Genomic DNA, 18,614 nt, shown 5'->3' with positions numbered 1-18,614 from the left:
CGTCTTCAGTAATGCGGACGCTGTATCGATCCGTTGTGGTGAAGAAGGAGCTGAGCCGGAAGGCAAAGCTCTCGATTTACCGGTCGATCTACGTTCCCATCCTCACCTATGGTCATGAGCTTTGGGTCATGACCGAAAGGACAAGATCACGGGTACAAGCGGCCGAAATGAGTTTCCTCCGCCGAGTGGCGGGGCTCTCCCTTAGAGATAGGGTGAGAAGCTCTGTCATTCGGGGGGAGCTCAAAGTAAAGCCGCTGCTCCTCCACATCGAGAGGAGCCAGATGAGGTGGTTCGGGCATCTGGTCAGGATGCCACCCGAACGCCTCCCTAGGAAGGTGTTTAGGGCACGTCCAACCGGTAGGAGGCCACGGGGAAGACCCAGGACACGTTGGGAAGACTATGTTTCCCGGCTGGCCTGGGAACGCCTCGGGATCCCCCGGGAGGAGCTGGACGAAGTGGCTGGGGAGAGGGAAGTCTGGACTTCCCTGCTTAAGCTGCTGCCCCCGCGACCCGACCTCGGATAAGCGGAAGAAGATGGATGGATGGACATTTGATTATTAACAATCCGGGGAGGGTGTTAGTTTAGGGTTGAAGTTGCCTGGAGGTGTACTTTTATTGCGGTTGTGAAGCCCTTTCTTTTATACCTGTTGGGAGCGCATTCCATATTGATGTGGCATAGAAGGAGAATGAGTTAAGACCTTGGTTAGATCGGAATCTGGGTTTAACGTGGTTAGTGGAGCTCCCTCTGGTGTTGTGGTTATGGCGGTCATTTACGTTAAGGAAGTAGTTTGACATGTACTTCGGTATCAGGGAGATGTAGCGGATTTTATAGACTAGGCTCAGTGCAAGTGTTTTACTCTGTCCTCCACCCTGAGCCAGCCCACTTTGAAAAAGTGGGTAGGAGTGAGGTGTGATCTGGGGTGGAGGTCTAGAAGTAATCTGACTAGCTTGTTCTGGTGTGTTTGGAGTTTAGATTTGAGGGTTTTGGATGTGCTAGGGTACCAGGAGGTGCATGCGTAATCGAAAAAGGGTTGAACGAGAGTTCCCGCTAGAATCCTCCGCTAAGGAAAATCTGTGGAGGAAGTATTATGCTCTGGGCCTGTTTTGCTGCCAATGGAACTTGTGCTTTACAGAGAGTAAATGGGACAATGAAAAAGGAGGATTACCTCCAAATTCTTCAGGGCGCAGTTGAGTGTTCCAACAGGACAATGACCCCAAACACACATCAAAAGTGGTAAAGGAATGGCTAAATCAGGCTAGAATTAAAGTTTTAGAATGGCCTTCCCTAAGTCCTGACAAAGACAATGCTGAAGAAACAAGTCCATGTCAGAAAACCAACAAATTTAGCTGAACTGCACCAATTTTGTCAAGAGGAGTGGTCAAAAATTCAACCAGAAGCTTGTGGATGGCTACAAAAAGCACCTTATTGCAGTGACATGTAACCAAAATATTAAATATTAACATTGCTGTGTGTATACTTTTGACCCAGCACATTTGCTCACATTTTCAGTAGACCCATAATAAATTCATAAAAGAACCAAACTTCATGAATGTTTTTTGTGACCAACAAGTATGTTCTCCAATCACTCCATCACAAAAAAAAGAGAGTTGTAGAAATTATTGGAAACTCAAGACAGCCATGACATTATGTTCTTTACAAGTGTATGTAAACTTTTGATCACGACTGTGTGTGTGTGTGTGTGTGTGTGTGTGTGTGTGTGTGTGTGTGTGTGTGTGTGTGTGTGTGTGTGTGTGTATATATATATCATCAGCTTAGAGGAGCGGCTCTACAATGTGTATGGAGACACATAATAAGCTGCTAGACAGTGCCAGAGGGGGTTTGGCACTGTTTTGGCGGAAAATTCTGTCTGTACAAAACAGTTCACGTCAAATATGGGTCGTCTTATATGTTCCATTTCCCCATGGTTATGATAAAGAGTAAAAAAAAAGGACAAATATTGTTCACCATGCACTTACATCACTAATGAGCTCCCCAGCCCTCTTGGCCGACTCCAGCTGAGGTGCACCCACTCCATCCCAGGCCACGCCCTTCATGAAGTTCAGGTCCGACTTGTAGCGTTTCTAAACAAGAAGTGGTCAAATCAGCATCACATGCTATTGATCATTCCGTACTGCCCTTGGCCTCACCTCACTCTGCAGGTCGTAGGCCTTTTTGGCCCACTTGACCTTCATGTCATCCGGAAGCACCGTGTACTCGTGCAGCCTCGTTCTGTAGTCCTGATCGCTGGCCAGGGCCTGAGAGTTCTTAGCTGTGACGAGGTGGACCATATCCGGGGTCAGGTGGTAGCGGCCGCTGGTCATCAGAGCATCCTTCCGGTACTCCTGATCGCTGGCCAACCGGCCCGCCTGCAGGTAGTGCAGCAGGTATGTGTCGTCCGAAACGCTTTGGGAGCCGATGTGCTTCCCTTTGTCCATCACGTGGTTGTGTTTGTACATGTACTGCGGAGAGGCCCAATCATCATCAGTTGTGTGGAAGCAACACAAGGATCCTGCGGTTGGTTAGCGCTTACGTCACTGGCGATGCCTGTGGACGTCTTGGCGGCCTGGAACGGGATGTCCTGCATGGTGAGCTTGTATCCCTGCGCCCGCAGAGTGTGCCAGGACTCTCGGTACTTAATCTGTGGAACAAAGCGTGTCTCGTCGAGCTTCAAGTAGCATTTAGAAAAAAAATCACAGACCCTCAGGGTCGCTGTTACCTCGCTAAAGTTGGCCGCGTTGATCTTGGCTTGAGTGAGCTCCGGTCTGTCCGCCGTAATGGTGTAGTTGTGCCGGTCGTTCACCCCTTTCTCTTTGTACAAACGCTACAAGACCGGCATGTTTTCGTGATTCCCGTTGTTGCAGTATCAACCGCACAGAAGGTAACAAATAATACGCTCACCTCATTTGTGATGCGTCCACTGAGTTTTGCGTGGACGATGTCGGGGGAGTCTGCGACAGAGGTGTGCTTGAAGTTGTATGGCTGCTGGCGATATTTTTTCTAACGTGGGACAGACATCAAAAATGGGCTTAAAGACTTGTTTTTGTGCAAGATTGGTTGAAAAACATGGCCATCATGCACAACATGTTTGCAAAGGCCCCTATTAATTAATTGTCCATTTGTCTGTAGACTATATAACAGGGATATTCAACTAAAGTGTTTTGGGTGCCACATTTCAAGAAAGCTAAGGACCCGGCAGCTTGACTTTTCTCCCTTTATTATTAGGGAACCAGCGTCCTGATTGATTGAGACTTTTATTAGTAGGTTGCACAGTGAAGTACATATTCCGTACAATTGACCACTAAATGGTAACACCCGAATAAGTTTTTCAACTTGTTTAAGTCGGGGTCCACTTAAATTGATTCATGATACAGATATATACTATCATCATAATACAGTCATCACACAAGATAATCATCAGGGTATATACATTGAATTATTTACATTATTTACAATTCGGGGTGTGGAGTGGGTTGGGGGTGGGGGGGGTTAGGTTTGGTTGTTATCATCAGTCATCAACAATTGAGAACAGAGAAATGGATATTGAAACAGTGTAGGTCTGACTTGGTAGGATATGTACAGCAAGTAGTGGACATAGAGAGAGAGATCAGAAGGCATAAGAAAAATATATGCATTTGATTGTTTACATTTGATTATTAACAACAATCCGGGGAGGGTGTTAGTTTAGGGTTGAAGTTGCCTGGAGGTGTACTTTTAGTGCGGTTTTGAAGGAGGATAGAGAGGCCCTTTCTTTTATACCGGTTGGGAGCGCATTCCATATTGATGTGGCATAGAAAGAGAATGAGTTAAGACCTTTGTTAGATCGGAATCTGGGTTTAACGTGGTTAGTGGAGCTCCCCCTGGTGTTGTGGTTATGGCGGTCATTCGTTTAAAGAAGTAGTTTGACATGTACTTCGGTATCAGGGAGGTGTAGCAGTTTTTATAGACTAGGCTCAGTGCAAGTTGTTTTACTCTGTCCTCCACCCTGAGCCAGCCCACTTTGGAGAAGTGGGTAGGAGTGAGGTGTGATCTGGGGTGGAGGTCTAGAAGTAATCTGACTAGCTTGTTCTGGGATGTTTGGAGTCTAGATTTGAGGGTTTTGGAGGTGCAAGGGTACCAGGAGGTGCAAGCGTAATCGAAAAAGGGTTGAACGAGAGTTCCCGCCAGAACCCTCATGGTGCTTTTGTTGACCAGAGAGGAGATTCTATAGAGAAATCTTGTTCGTTGGTTGACCTTTTTGATTACCTTGGTTGCCATTTTATCACAGGAAAGATTAGCCTCTAGAATGGAATCTAGGTAGGTGACCTCATCTTTCCTGGTGATAACAATGTCACCCACTTTTATAGTGAAGTCATTGACTTTCTTAAGGTTGATGTGGGACCCAAACAGGATGGATTCTGTTTTACCCAAGTGTATGGATAGCTTGTTGTCAGCGAGCCAGTTGCAAGTTCTACAGAGTTCAGCACAGCACCTCTACAGTAGACATTTGGTCAATTTATTATGTCAGAGTTACAGGACCTTCTCTTGCATGTTTTTTGAACTGAACTTGCAGGCCACCAATTGAATAGCCCAAATGATGAAAAAGAGTGGACCTAAACTAGAACTTTGAAGAACACCACTTGTAAGAAGTTGAACAAATAACTATTGACTGCATCTGGAGTAAACAAGCTACAGCAACACCATCGTAAGATTAATCACATTAGTGTACCTGCGATAAAAAGCAAGAAAGGGGTGTCTTGAGGAACGCCTCAGTTATGTACCGTATTTTTCGGACTATAAGTCGCAGTTTTTTTCAGTTTGGCCGGGGGTGCGACTTATACTCAGGAGCGACTTATGTGTGAAATTATTAACACATTACCGTAAAATATCAAATAATATTATTTAGCTCATTCACGTAAGAGACTAGACGTATAAGATTTCATGGGATTTAGCGATTAGGAGTGACAGATTGTTTGGTAAACGTATAGCATGTTCTATATGTTACAGTTATTTGAATGACTCTTACCATAATATGTTACGTTAACATACCAGGCACGTTCTTAGTTGGTTATTTATGTGTCATATAAAGTACACTTATTCAGCCTGTTGTTCACTATTCTTTATTTATTTTAAATTGCCTTTCAAATGTCTATTCTTGGTGTTGGGTTTTATCAAATACATTTCCCCAAAAAATGCGACTTACACTCCAGTGCGACTTATATATGTTTTTTTCCTTCTTTATTATGCATTTTCGGCGACTTATACTCCGAAAAATACGGTAAATCAAATGTTTGGAACCCAGTGTTCTGTTTACAAGCAAGGTTAAAATGACATAAAAAGGATCAGACAAAAGACTTTACAGTGGTCCAAGTCCAAGCACAAAAATATTTGTCTCCCAAGTTTGGAACTGAATTTAGGGGCCGCAAAGATGTCATTGCTGGGCCAGATTCACCACCTGGGCCCCCAGTTGAATACAACATTGAAGCTATCTGTATTACATGAATGTACTTCTTACATCTTAGTAGTTACCAAATGACTGAATTCTCTTAAAAACAAACAAGTAATAGGTCTTACATCACTGATGAGGTCGGTGGCCTTTCTTGAGCCTTCGATTTGCAGGGCCCCGGTAGCGATCCATGCGGCACCCCGCAGGTAGTTGAGGTCAGAGCGATATATCCTCTGCAAAGACACGTCAAAGTCCATGCAATGATTGTCTTGGTGTACCAGGAAAGGTGACTATTTAGCGTCCATTACCTCGCTCTGCAGCGCATATGCTTTCTTAGCTGCCTGGACCTTCATGTCATCAGGCAGAGACGTGTACTGATGCAAGGTGAGCCTGTAGTCCTGATCGCTGACCAGAGACTGGGCCTTCTTGGCATGGGCCACCTCCATCATGTCCATGGGAAGGTGGAATTTGGAGAGCTCTTTGGCTGACTCCTTCTTGTACTTAATCTGCGGAGTGGCAGAAGGATGATGTTGGTTTTGGCTTGTTTTTGAAAGGTGTACAAAAGACGGACACCTACGTCGCTTTGTAGCTTGTTGGCGTAAACAGAGTGAGCCATGTTCAAGTCGTCCTGCGGCCCCCTGAGACCGATCATCTTCCCTTTGGTCTTCTCAAACTGCTCTTTGTATTTTTGCTGTAATGACAAAGATAGTGACTTAGATTAATTCAGTTTTGTCCGTCTAGTTCAAAAATCATGACATTCATCGGACTCTAAGACAGTAGACCTCAACCAGGCCCTACCTCCCAATAGTAAAAAAAAATCCTCAATCCAGACGGTAATCCGGATTACCCCCAAAATATAATCACTTGTTCTTTAGCCCATTTTCTGAAAGTTTAATCAATATGTGCCCATAACTTTTTGAACTATCTATAGCGGAATGTAAGAAACGGAGGGAAGCCTCTTGTCAGTCATTTACTGTATTTGTCTCTGTGGGTAGAGGCGAGCATACACACCCAGAAATTGGAATTTGCAACATAAACGTAAGGTAATGTAGGAGAAATATTCCGGATTATCCCCAAATTGTATTGATTTTATCCCATTTTGGACTTAAAAATGTAGTTATTTTGCTAACTAACTGACAGACAAACCCACAGCGACGATTACATAACCTCCTGGTAAAGGTAATTAACCCCTATTAATTGATAAACCATATACTGTACATCCCTAACTCTCAGTGGAACTAACACAATGATTCGTTTTTCCTTGAAGACTTCTCTGCATTGAGGGGTGGTAGAATCTGTAGAACCTCCTGGCCTACTCAGTGGCCTAGTGGTTAGAGTGTCCGCCCTGAGATCGGTAGGTTGTGAGTTCAAACCCCGGCCGAGTCATACCAAAGACTATAAAAATGAGACCCATTACCTCCCTGCTTGGCACTCAGTATCAAGGATTGGAATTGGGGGTTAAATCACCAAAAATTATTCCGGCATCGCTGCTACTCACTGCTCCCCTCACTTCCCAGGGTGTGAACATAAATGCAGAGGACAAATTTCGCCACACCTAGTGTGTGTGTGACAATCATTGGTACTTTAACTTTAACTAAGGCAAAACACTGAAAATTGGTCATGATTGAGTCTTCCAGTTTGACAATGACCCAAAAACAAGGCCAAGGCAAAAAAAATCGCATATTCAGATCCTGGAATCCTATAGTCAGTCTCCTGGCCTCAGCTCTATAGAAAATCTGTGGAAGGAGCTAAAGAGACAACCTAGATAACTTCAAGACATGGAGTGTATTTCATCTTTTTTTGATATTCTCTCTCCCTATCGGGGTCAAATAATTATTTCTCCCAGACTGCTCTAGGATCATAACATTCACCATCAACCAGAAAGTAGCCTGCTAACTAACTAATGGACGGAATACAAAAAGGATGGCCTGTGATTTAGGAAACAATAAATGTGAAGTGTGGTAAGAGACTCACATCGCTGAGGATGTCGGCAGACGCTTTGGCGGACTGGAACGGAATAGCATCCAGGCGCAGTTTGTATCCGCCGTCGCGTAACCGAGTCCAAGATTCCTTGTAACGGCTCTGAAAATGCACATGTTTAAACTCAAAGACAGCCAACAGAACATGTTGATCGCAGGTTTACCTCGCTGATGTTCATGGCGTTGATCTTGGCCTGCACAACCTCTGGCAGCTCCTCGTTGAGCGTGTACTTGTGCTTCATGTGTTCTCCCTCCTCCCTGTACAACCTCTGTGAACACAAGAGTGCAACCAGCCCTCCATTTTACCGTTCACAACTTGGTTACGTTCCTCACAGCCACACCGAAGTACTTACATCAATGGCCAGTTTGTTGCTGAGTTTGGCCTGAACCATCTCTGGGGAGTCTTCAACACTCGTAAACCTCAAGGCGCTCACATCCTGACGGTACTTTTTCTAGAAGGAATTTGCATTTATTCAGTTTTAGAGGCAGGGGGAAATATAACCATACCATCAATAAACACACAGTCAATATCCTTGGCTAGCTTGCTAGAGACTATTTAGTTGCTAGCTTGATGGATTGCGAGGTATAATAGATAGAAAAATTATATTTGAATTAACAAAACAATGTTTGTAGCCTTATAATATGTTCAAGCTAGCTTGCTAGCGAGGTCAATGGATAGATAGCTCTTCTTTTTGTGTTTAAGTGTTTGAATGAATGTTTATAGGGGCAAAACCTGTTTAAGCTATACTCGCAAGATTGACAGCTCGATAGTAAAATCTTGTTTTTCTTGATTTGCTGCTGTTTGAGGTAATAAATGACTGTTTGAAATATATTCAAGCCAGGTTGCTAGAGAGCTAGCTGGGTTGATTCACATCTGAATCACGTTATTTATTCAGATTCTGAATAAATTCATAATTTTAGGCACTTAGTTGCTGTAATATACATCATACAAGGAGCTTTTGTGACCTGTTCCTTTTTTAAAATGTTTTATAGTAATTCTTATTCCAAATAAAAAATGTGAGACCCGCTTTAAATCGGTACTCAATTCTGAATGGAACTATCACCCAAAGAATCTGAATCCAATGGTGAGTTGTTGTAAGATTCACATCCCTAATGGATACAGTAAATTGTATATTGTTGTGTTTTGTTGTTTGAATTAATTAATGGATATTTATATACAAACCCCGTTTCCATATGAGTTGGGAAATTGTGTTAGATGTAAATATAAACGGAATACAATGATTTGCAAATCATTTTCAACCCATATTCAGTTGAATATGCTACAAAGACAACATATTTGATGTTCAAACTGATAAACATTTTTTTTGTTGCAAATAATCATTAACTTTAGAATTTGATGCCAGCAACACGTGACAAAGAAGTTGGGAAAGGTGGCAATAAATACTGATAAAGTTGAGGAATGCTCATCAAACACTTATTTGGAACATCCCAAAGGTGAACAGGCACATTTGGAACAGGTGGGTGCCATGATTGGGTATAAAAGTAGATTCCATGAAATGCTCAGTCGTTCACAAACAAGGATGGGGCGAGGGTCACCACTTTGTCAACAAATGCCTGAGCAAATTGTTGAACAGTTTAAGAAAAACCTTTCTCAACCAGCTATTGCAAGGAATTTAGGGATTTCACCATCTACAGTCCGTAATATCATCAAAGGGTTCAGAGAATCTGGAGAAATCACTGCACGTAAGCAGCTAAGCCCGTGACCTTTGATCCCTCAGGCTGTACTGCTTCAACAAGCGACATCAGTGTGTAAAGGATATCACCACATGGGCTCAGGAACACTTCAGAAACCCACTGTCAGTAACTACAGTTGGTCGCTACATGTGTAAGTGCAAGTTAAAACTCTCCTATGCAAGGCGAAAACCGTTTATCAACAACACCCAGAAACGCCGTCGGCTTCGCTGGGCCTGAGCTCATCTAAGATGGACTGATACAAAGTGGAAAAGTGTTCTGTGGTCTGACGAGTCCACATTTCAAATTGTTTTTGGAAACTGTGGACGTCGGGTCCTCCGGACCAAAGAGGAAAAGAACCATCCGGATTGTTATAGGCGCAAAGTTGAAAAGCCAGCATCTGTGATGGTATGGGGGTGTATTAGTGCCCAAGACATGGGTAACTTACACATCTGTGAAGGCGCCATTAATGATGAAAGGTACATACAGGTTTTGGAGCAACATATGTTGCCATCCAAGCAACGTTACCATGGACGCCCCTGCTTATTTCAGCAAGACAATACCAAGCCACGTGTTACATCAACGTGGCTTCATAGTAAAAGATTGCGGGTACTAGACTGGCCTGCCTGTAGTCCAGACCTGTCTCCCATTGAAAATGTGTGGCGCATTATGAAGACTAAAATACCACAACGGAGACCCCCGGACTGTTGAACAACTTAAGCTGTACATCAAGCAAGAATGGGAAATAACCTGAGAAGCTTAAAAAATGTGTCTACTCAGTTCCCAAACGTTTACTGAGTGTTGTTAAAAGGAAAGGCCATGTAACACAGTGGTGAACATGCCCTTTCCCAACTACTTTGGCACGTGTTGCAGCCATGAAATTCGAAGTTAATTATTATTTGCAAAAAAAAAAAAAAGTTTATGAGTTTGAACATCAAATATCTTGTCTTTGTAGTGCATTCCATTGAATATGGGTTGAAAAGGAATTGCAAATCATTGTATTCCGTTTATATTTACATCTAACACAATTTCCCAACTCATATGGAAACAGGGTTTGTATTTCATGTGTTCAGGCTACCTTGCTCTTGAGCAAGGTAGCTAGAATTTAACACTCTGAGTGCTAAAACCTACCAAGAAAATTGGTTTAGCAAGGCGAAGGTTTCACATAATTTGTGTGATACAACCTCTTGATCACATTACCAAAGTTACAAGCCACTAAAACTAAAAAAATGTGTAGCCATGAGGTTATAAAGGTTTTAGGTAGAAAGTGTTATGAGGCAACTAAACACTGCTATGTCTCTTGTTAAAGCTGGCACTTAACCTTTACTCACTTTCTGGCAGTTATGAAAGGTCCTCTGCTCTTTAAATAAATTCTGACCTAAGTCATAAACTTTGTTCAGTGTGTGCCTTCACTCAGCACTTGGCCTTTCTGCAAGTGTGCTTAACCGTACTGTTGGTCTAATCATTTCTTGGCATCGCATCCTATAATCTGAAATGCATTCTGGATCACAGGGTTACCTCGCTGACGAGATCTCCGGCTTTTTTGGCCTGCTGGACATCCAAAGATTTTGAGGCCTCCCAGCCGGCGCCCTTCATCCAGTTAAGATCTGATCGGTACAGTTTCTAAGCACACAAACACTCGTGTTGATTTTTAAAATCTCTTCTAAAACGGTAATGACACTATGAAGAAGACTTGACTTTCTGTCCGTAAAGACTGACATCGCTCTGGAGTCCGTAGGCCTTCTTTGCCCAGGTGATGTTCAAGTCCATCGGCAGGGTCGTGTACTCGTGGAGGAACGTTCTGTAGTTGATGTCTGTTGCCAGGTCCTGGGCCTTCTTGGCATGGCTGATATTCAGCATATCCAGAGAGACACTGGGGGTGGATGGATTTACATGTTTATTAAAAAAAGAAAACATTTTTGATGTAGCATCACAGTGTTCTCCTTTGAGGTTCTGTGGAACATTCAGTGCAGGACCAAACCAAATGTATAATGCAGCAATGGAGTGCTTACTTGAATTGAGTCTTTGTGTCCTCATAGTTCTTCTTGTAGTAGCGGCCACTCTGTAGTTTGGTGGCCAGAGCCGAGTGCGCCATCTGAGAGTCGTCGCTGACGGACTTGATTCCGATCACCTTGCCTTTGTTGCTCTCGTACTGCGCTTTGTATTTAACCTGCAAGCGGACAAGATGGCGGAATCCTAAAGACGTGTTTATTGAAAGTGAGAAATTGCCTCAGTGGGTTTGGTGATGGACCAGCCTTGAAATTTGTCCCAAGAATGCAAAATCCTTTGCTTCCCAGTCAGAATTTTCTGAGATTTTCAATTTTAGGTTTTCATAAACTGTAAGCCATAATCATTAAAATTATATCAAAAGTAATCTTGGATTTTCTTGAGTTGCATTTTATGAGCCTATATAATTCATTAGTTTCACCTTGTAAATCTATTTGCTGGAATTAACAAACCTTTGCACAATATTTAAATGTTTTGAGTTTCATCTTTATATTTGTATAAACCTGGATCGGTCATGTTTGAAGGGATATTTTGACATTGTTATTTATCACGTACAGTACCTCAACTTGAGAGTGCCCCAACTTTACAGTGTTTTGAGATAAGAGCTGTCTCTCGGCTATGCTTTGAGTTGCAAGCAAAAATTGGAGTTACAAGCATCCCCGCCATTAGTTGGTGTAGAAAATGCCACATTGAATGAATCCTGTAAGCTCCGCCCAAAATATCTAGTCTTACTCGCAAACATTAGATAGATAGATGGATAGATAGATAGATAGATAGATAGATAGTACTTTTTTGATTCCTTCAGGAGAGTTCCCTCAGGAAAATTAAAAACATTAGTTTATAGCTAGAAATGGACTTCGTTTTTCAACCGTGGGTAGGAAGAAAGTAAGTGTGAAGGCGACATTGATTTCAGATACAAGTGTTTTGAGTTAAGAGCTCCATCACAGAGCCAATTAAACTTGTAAGTTGAGGTACTACTAGAATTGCAAAAAAGTAACTGTTGCTAACAGTGAAATTTTAAAAACACAAATTTTAGCCAACTTTGATGAGTACCACTTGGAGCAACACTGTGAAAACTGAAATCTAAGCAAGAATAAATCAAAATGCCATAAAATGACAGTATTTTGTTTACCTAGAACACAGACAGAAAAAAATTGTCATTTTGAACTTTTCTTCCTATCGCTCACACACCAGTAACCTGGATAGATAGGACTTATGATGCTAATTTAAAGATGATGATGATCAGTAAAGCATCATAACTCCTGTTTTTTGCCCAAACTTTTCAATCACTTTTTTCCAGCAGGTCTGCAGGTGTGTGGGTGACAGGAAGAAAAGCTGAGACTCATTTGGGGAGAAGTGTATAAATCGCTAGTACCCCGTAAATGTATACGACTTGATCTTTGTCTCGGTAAAAAAATTGTAAATACTGTTATAGTGAATTTTGATTTAATGTTGCTTCGATTGCAGTTTTAGCAGTGTTGCCCCAAATGATACTCATCAAAAGTAAAGGTTAGCTACCTGTTTTCTTGTTTTTAAGTTCTCACTATTGAAAATTACTTTTTACAAACACGTGATAAATAACAATGCCGAAAAGTCCAACACAATTTAGGGAATAATCTCCTTTCCGAAGGTGGAACAGATCCTGAATGGGTTTGCGTTCCGAGTGTAGCTCGAGAATAACTCACATCACTGGCCAGGTCTGTCTTGGCTTTGGCGGTTAGAATGGAAAGCGAGTCCAGTCGGAGGTCGAAACCCTTTTCCCGCTGCTTCTCCCATTGGCTTCTGTAGACTTTCTGGAATTGAAAAAAAAACAGAACATCTCTCTTGTTTCTATGGTATGAGCTATGAATTAGAGGTCATACAATTTAGCCTGAACTAGCTAACATTAAAGTTCAGGGGCATGACTTCAAGTACCGTATTTTTTGGAGTATAAGTCGCTCTGGAGTATAAGTCGCACCGGCCGAAAATGCATAACAAAGAAGGAAAAAAACATATATAAGTCGCACTGGAGTATAAGTCGCATTTTGGGGGGAAATTTATTTGATAAAACCCTACACCAAGAATAGACATTTGAAAGGCAATTTAAAATAAATAAAGAATAGTGAACAACAGGCTGAATAAGTGTACGTTATATGAGGCATAAATAACCAACTGAGAACGTGCCTGGTATGTTAACGTAACATATTATGGTAAGAGTCATTCAAATAACTATAACATATAGAACATGCTATACGTTTACCAAACAATCTGTCACTCCTGATCGCTAAATCCCATGAAATCTTATACGTCTTGTCTCTTACGTGAATGAGATAAATAATATTATTTGATATTTTACGGTAATGTGTTAATAATTTCACACATAAGTCGCTCCTGAGTATAAGTCGCACCCCCGGCCAAACTATGAAAAAAACTGCGACTTATAGTCCGAAAAATACGGTACCTTACAAAGCTAACTTACCCCGCTGAGAAGGTCTGCGTTTGCCTTTGCTTGTCGGAATAGCGGCTCATCATTGGTCATGGTGTACTGATGCATCGTCTGTTCAGTGTTTGCTTTGTACGCCAGCTGAAAGGCAGGATCAGATCGACCAATGACTGTGGTGATTAACAAAACTAAAGAAAAGTAAGTCTTCATCCGGGTGACCCTTACGTTGCTCTGCAGTTCCTGGCTTTTCTTGGCGTGTTTGATGGAGAGGTTGTCTGCCACTTGGGTGAACTTGATGCTGTCCACCTTCTGGCGGTATTTAGTCTGCGAAACGAAGCACATATGACAAATGAGGAACTGTTTCAATCTTAACTCACAGGCTAAGGGAACTGACATCGCTGAGCAGATCGCCGGCTTTCTTGGCTTGGGTGATGTCAAGGCACCCTTCCGCCTCCCAGCCCACTCCCTTCATCCAGTTCAGGTCCGTGCGGTACTGGTTCTGATGAATAACAGGGGAGAAAAGTCATTGGTCAGTTTGATGGAGGTCAGAATTGTCACACCAAAAGCAAATGGCAGTTTTGACGGGAAAAGTCTAAGATCAGTGAAACGTCTTCATGCTGTCTTGATGAGTTTGCTTTGTTTATACGTACATATGTCTGTTTCTCACCTCGCTTTGCAGAGCGTATGCCTTCTTGGCCTGCTGGACCTTGATGTCATCGGCCATGACGGTGTAGTCGTGGAGCCTGGTGCGATATTCCAGGTCGCTAGCCAGCGCTTGGGCCTTTTTAGCGTGACTCAGGTTGACCATGTCCATAGGCAAGCTGTACCGGGCTTGGTTCTCCTTGGAGCTCTTCTTGTACGCAATCTGGCGGAACAGTTCAACCATGTGAGCGAACTAGTAGTAAGTAGTCCCGGTTGATGGAAATTACACATGCTTACGTCGCTGTACATCTTGGCCACTTGAAGCGAGTGCAGAGTCTTTGAGTCGCTCACGTTAACGCCCACGGCTATTTCCTTGTTCTTCAGATAGTTTTCTTTGTATTTCAGCTGAAACACACATGGCACTTTCAGAGCTGCAACGCTATCCTATTCTGCTTAAATCGTTTTTCTTACATCACTGGCAAGGTCTCTGGAAGCCTTTGCTGCTTTGACGCGAAGGTCGTCCACGCCGATGTCGCAGGATTTGGATTTGGTCTTCTCCCACTCCTCTTTATATCTAATCTGTATTGGCATGGAGGAATAACATGCGAGCAGGGAATACATTCATATGTACTTTGTATATACGGTAATAGGTGCACTTACGTCACTGCACAAGGCGGCATTGTCTTTGGCTTTTTTGATCTGCGGCAGGTCCTGGGAGAGTGTGTACAGGTGCTTGGTATTCTCATAGTCCGCTTTGTAATTTAGCTGTAAAGAAAAATAGATTTGAAGTCATTCATCCCATTGTTTTGTTTTGTGCAGGTCACTTTTGTTAGGTTCATAGCAGCCGTATTCAACCGGTAACCTGGCGTCGAAAATGTCATCAATTTTACATCCGTTTTACATAGGAGAGACTAATGTTTTTGCAGCAGACTGCTAAACCAGCAGAAAATTAATATCGAATCTTTGCATTTTTGCATTTGATTCTTAAAAACAGCCATACATTTCTAAAAACAGCAGCATGCACCTGTAATGTAAAGGCTCTTTGACTTGCATTTTATGGGGATATTTCTAAAAACAGCAGTTCATTTCTAAAAAAAAAAAAAAAAAAAAAAAAAAAAAAGACAGTTCGCTTCTGTAATGAAAAAAGGTATTTGGATAGCATTTTACAGTAGATTCATAAAAACAGTGATATAGTCCTACAAAAACAGCCGAACGCTCCTGCTATATACAGGACCTTTGACTAGTGTTTTTGCAGTAGATTCCTAAAAAAACAGCAGTTAATTTTTTTTTTTTAAACGGCAGTGCCCTCCTGTCATATACATTTCTACACACAGCAGCACACTCCTGTTATATTTAGGACCGTTGACAAACATATTTGCAGTAGATCGTTAAAAACAGCAGAGCGCTCCTGTCATGAAGAGGATCGTTCACTACTATTTTGAAATAGTAGTTAAACGAGCAGAGGACTCATATCATGCATGCGATCTTTCACTCGTGTTTTTGCAGTGGATTCCTAAAAACTGCATTACATTCCTACAAAAACAGCTAAACGCTCCTTTTCCAAATAGGACCTTTGACTAGTACTTTTGCAGTTGATTTCTAAAAACAGCAGCACACCCCAGCGATATAAAGGCTCTTGGACTAATATTTTTGCAGTAAATTCCTAAAAACAGCGGTACATTTTTACAAAAACAGTCAAACACGCTTGTTAAATATAGGACATTTGATTGGCATTTTTGGAGTGGTTCCTTAAGACATACATTTTTTTCAAGATGGCGCTGTTGTAGTGGCTGCTGGTTGCAGGAGCTCTGTGCTTGATGTTTACCTTTTGTCTGTTTTTTGCCTTTTGGTTCGGGCCCCTTCTGGACTGTGCAACAAGGGGGGGACTTTTGTGGAGTTTGAGCCCTGGCCATGTTTGCACTGAAAACCACTGCTGGGCTATCTGCCGCACCGGAGTCCGCGTGAAGAGACGGAAGGAGAGGAAGGGCTGCGGAGCTATAGCGCTGAGCGGCGGGATAGGCGAGCTTCACAAAGCCCTGGCTGAATGAGCATGTATCAGATACTTCCGTCTAACTGGATGGATTCTCGCTTAACAGCTTGGGGCTGGTGGGCAGCCTAGGACGGAGTCGGCTCTCTTGGCTGCTTTTTAGGTCTGTTGCTGTCTCCAGCCGTGGTGACCCCACCCCAGCAGAAGATGATGTGGAGTACTGCAGAAACACCCCCACAGTGTATATGGATGTTGGAATGGTGTTTTTGTTTTGTTTTATTTGTCTATGCATGGCGCAATCGTATGTGCGCAATATGCATTGTTCGTTTTTATGTTTCCGTTGTGTTTTACTTTTGTAGCTGTATGCAGAAATGGCGCCACTGAAGTGGCAGCTGGTTGCATCAGCGCTGTGCTCTTTTAATGTCTTTTATGTCCTCTGTGGGCAGCGCGGTGGCACAGGGTTAGTGACTGTGCCGCACAATACGAAGGTCCTTGGATCGATCCTGGGCTCTGGATCTTTCTGTGTGGAGTTGGCATGTTCTCCTCGTAACTGTGTGGGTTCCCTCCGGGTACTCCAGCTTCGTCCCACCTCCAAAGACATGCACTTAGGGATAGGTTGATTGGCAACACTAAATTGGCCCTAGTGGCCCAGCTGAGATAGGCTCAGCACCCCCCCGCAACCTCGAAAGGGACAAGCGGTAGAAAATGGATGGATGGATGTCCTCTGTGTTCTTTAATGTATTCCTCTTGTTTTCATGAGTTTTTACCTTATTATTTGTGGACTTTTTGAATCTGCATTGCAACCACAATAAATTCCCCGTTGTGGGATGAATAAAGTGTATCCTATCCGATCGTATCCTAAAAACAGCAAAGCGTTCCTTTCATAGAGGATCTTTGACCACCATCTTAGCAGTCAATTTCTAAAAACAGCACAGCACTCCTGTCATAGAGAAGATTGTTGACTACCAATTTGAACTAGGTTCTTTTAACGAGCAGAGCGCTCTTGTCATAAATAGGATATTTTACTAGTGTTTTTGCAGAGGATTCCTAAAAACAGCAGAGCCCTCCTGTCATACAGTATATTGGCTCGTTGACTACCATTTTTGCAGTAAATACAAAAAAAATAGCTCCTTTAAACAAGCAGAGCACTCTTGTCATATTTAGGATCTTTGACTAATGTTTTTGCAGTAGATAAATTCTTAAGGACAAAAAAGCACTCCTGTCATACAAAAGATGCTTGACTAGCAATTGTGCAGTAGATCCTTAAAAACAGCAGCATGCTCCTGTCATATAGACAATCTTTGACAATCTCACATTGCTGATGAGTTGAGCGTTTTTCCTCGCCAGGAGGATCTGCGGCGTGTCCGTCACCGCGCTGTACTTGACTTGGTCAATGTGCTGCCTGTAGATCTTCTGCAGGCAGAAACAAAACAGAACATTCACAGTCCAAACCTGTTAATCTAATAATGCACACAAACAAAAAGATAAAGAGAAGGAACTCACGTCTTTTAACGGGTCCAGCTTCCTTTGACTGCGGTAGCCTGGTGTTAGCGTGGCCTGGTAGGTGTATTCACCTTGATCTTGGTCATGACCCTGTCTATACGTGATCTGGATCGTACAAGATGTACATTCTCTTCTCAGACAAAAACATTCATATCCATACACATGATCACAAATGAGCATCGAGGCTTACGTCGCTGGCCAGCTTTCTGGCTTTAATGGCGTGCACGGTCTTTTTATCCATTACAGAGTCTTCATAGTGACCCCTGTCGCTGGTGTACTTCTCTCTGTATTTGTTCTTTTAAACGCAGATGCAGGTCGTCAGTAACAACACAAGATGCATTGAAAAAACTGGAAATTGTGATGTATCATGTTGTAATTCTATGCCTGTTCGAAAAAACTCAAACTTTTGTTGTGACGCATGGTGCTCCCTTGTGTCCATGCAGAACTTACGTCACTTGTGAATTTTGCCACTTTGGCAGCGTTTTGGAACTGTGGCGTCTCGCAGAAATTGATGCTGTGACCTTTGCTGTTCTCCAAGTCCTTCTTATACTCCACCTGTTCGCATACAAAAACAAAGGTGCATCAAAGATGTTAAAAATAATAAAAAATTGTAGTTGTACAATTATTTCATGTGTCTAATATAATTTAAAAAAACATCTTGTGTTACTTGTTAAGTACGGGGGCCTTAAGCAATATTTTACTTGGATGCCCACCCTTACCATTACAATATTTTTTATAATTTTTCATGTGAAATGATTTTTGTAATTTTTTTTTAATCAAACAAATTACATTTAATGCATGTTTCTTACTAAAACTAATTAATGGGAAAGAAATTGTGAATTTCTTTTGTGCAAAATAAAACATATTACATAATTGAAAAATACATTTATTGATCTTCCTAAATCAACTCTGTCTGGGATTCGAACCCAGGACTTGTTGACGGAGCAGAAAGCGGCTTG

The 18,614-nt window shown here is 42.3% G+C and overlaps 1 protein-coding gene across 2 annotated transcripts in view; it reads right to left on the bottom strand.

Moving 5' to 3' along the window:
• Positions 1 to 18,614, bottom strand: part of nrap (nebulin-related anchoring protein) — a 46,604-nt gene that overhangs the window by 10,838 nt on the left and 17,152 nt on the right. For both annotated transcript variants that reach the window (XM_061966701.2, XM_061966702.2), the window contains exons 13-38: positions 18,106 to 18,210; positions 17,846 to 17,950; positions 17,656 to 17,760; positions 17,467 to 17,565; positions 14,826 to 14,930; positions 14,637 to 14,744; positions 14,463 to 14,570; positions 14,191 to 14,388; positions 13,918 to 14,022; positions 13,749 to 13,847; positions 13,560 to 13,664; positions 12,787 to 12,894; positions 11,107 to 11,264; positions 10,814 to 10,967; positions 10,613 to 10,717; positions 7,756 to 7,854; positions 7,567 to 7,671; positions 7,398 to 7,505; positions 6,001 to 6,114; positions 5,732 to 5,929; positions 5,552 to 5,656; positions 2,900 to 2,998; positions 2,718 to 2,822; positions 2,532 to 2,639; positions 2,149 to 2,460; positions 1,978 to 2,082 (exon numbers count right to left, since the gene is read on the bottom strand). In XM_061966701.2, coding sequence (XP_061822685.2) covers positions 1,978 to 2,082; positions 2,149 to 2,460; positions 2,532 to 2,639; positions 2,718 to 2,822; positions 2,900 to 2,998; positions 5,552 to 5,656; positions 5,732 to 5,929; positions 6,001 to 6,114; positions 7,398 to 7,505; positions 7,567 to 7,671; positions 7,756 to 7,854; positions 10,613 to 10,717; positions 10,814 to 10,967; positions 11,107 to 11,264; positions 12,787 to 12,894; positions 13,560 to 13,664; positions 13,749 to 13,847; positions 13,918 to 14,022; positions 14,191 to 14,388; positions 14,463 to 14,570; positions 14,637 to 14,744; positions 14,826 to 14,930; positions 17,467 to 17,565; positions 17,656 to 17,760; positions 17,846 to 17,950; positions 18,106 to 18,210 — 3,225 coding nt within the window. The remainder of the gene's footprint in view (positions 1 to 1,977; positions 2,083 to 2,148; positions 2,461 to 2,531; positions 2,640 to 2,717; positions 2,823 to 2,899; positions 2,999 to 5,551; positions 5,657 to 5,731; positions 5,930 to 6,000; positions 6,115 to 7,397; positions 7,506 to 7,566; positions 7,672 to 7,755; positions 7,855 to 10,612; positions 10,718 to 10,813; positions 10,968 to 11,106; positions 11,265 to 12,786; positions 12,895 to 13,559; positions 13,665 to 13,748; positions 13,848 to 13,917; positions 14,023 to 14,190; positions 14,389 to 14,462; positions 14,571 to 14,636; positions 14,745 to 14,825; positions 14,931 to 17,466; positions 17,566 to 17,655; positions 17,761 to 17,845; positions 17,951 to 18,105; positions 18,211 to 18,614) is intronic.

The sequence above is a fragment of the Nerophis lumbriciformis genome, linkage group LG11 (assembly GCF_033978685.3).
Source record: "Nerophis lumbriciformis linkage group LG11, RoL_Nlum_v2.1, whole genome shotgun sequence".
Lineage (NCBI taxonomy): Eukaryota > Metazoa > Chordata > Actinopteri > Syngnathiformes > Syngnathidae > Nerophis > Nerophis lumbriciformis.
This window is presented reverse-complemented; position numbering and strand designations above follow the sequence as displayed.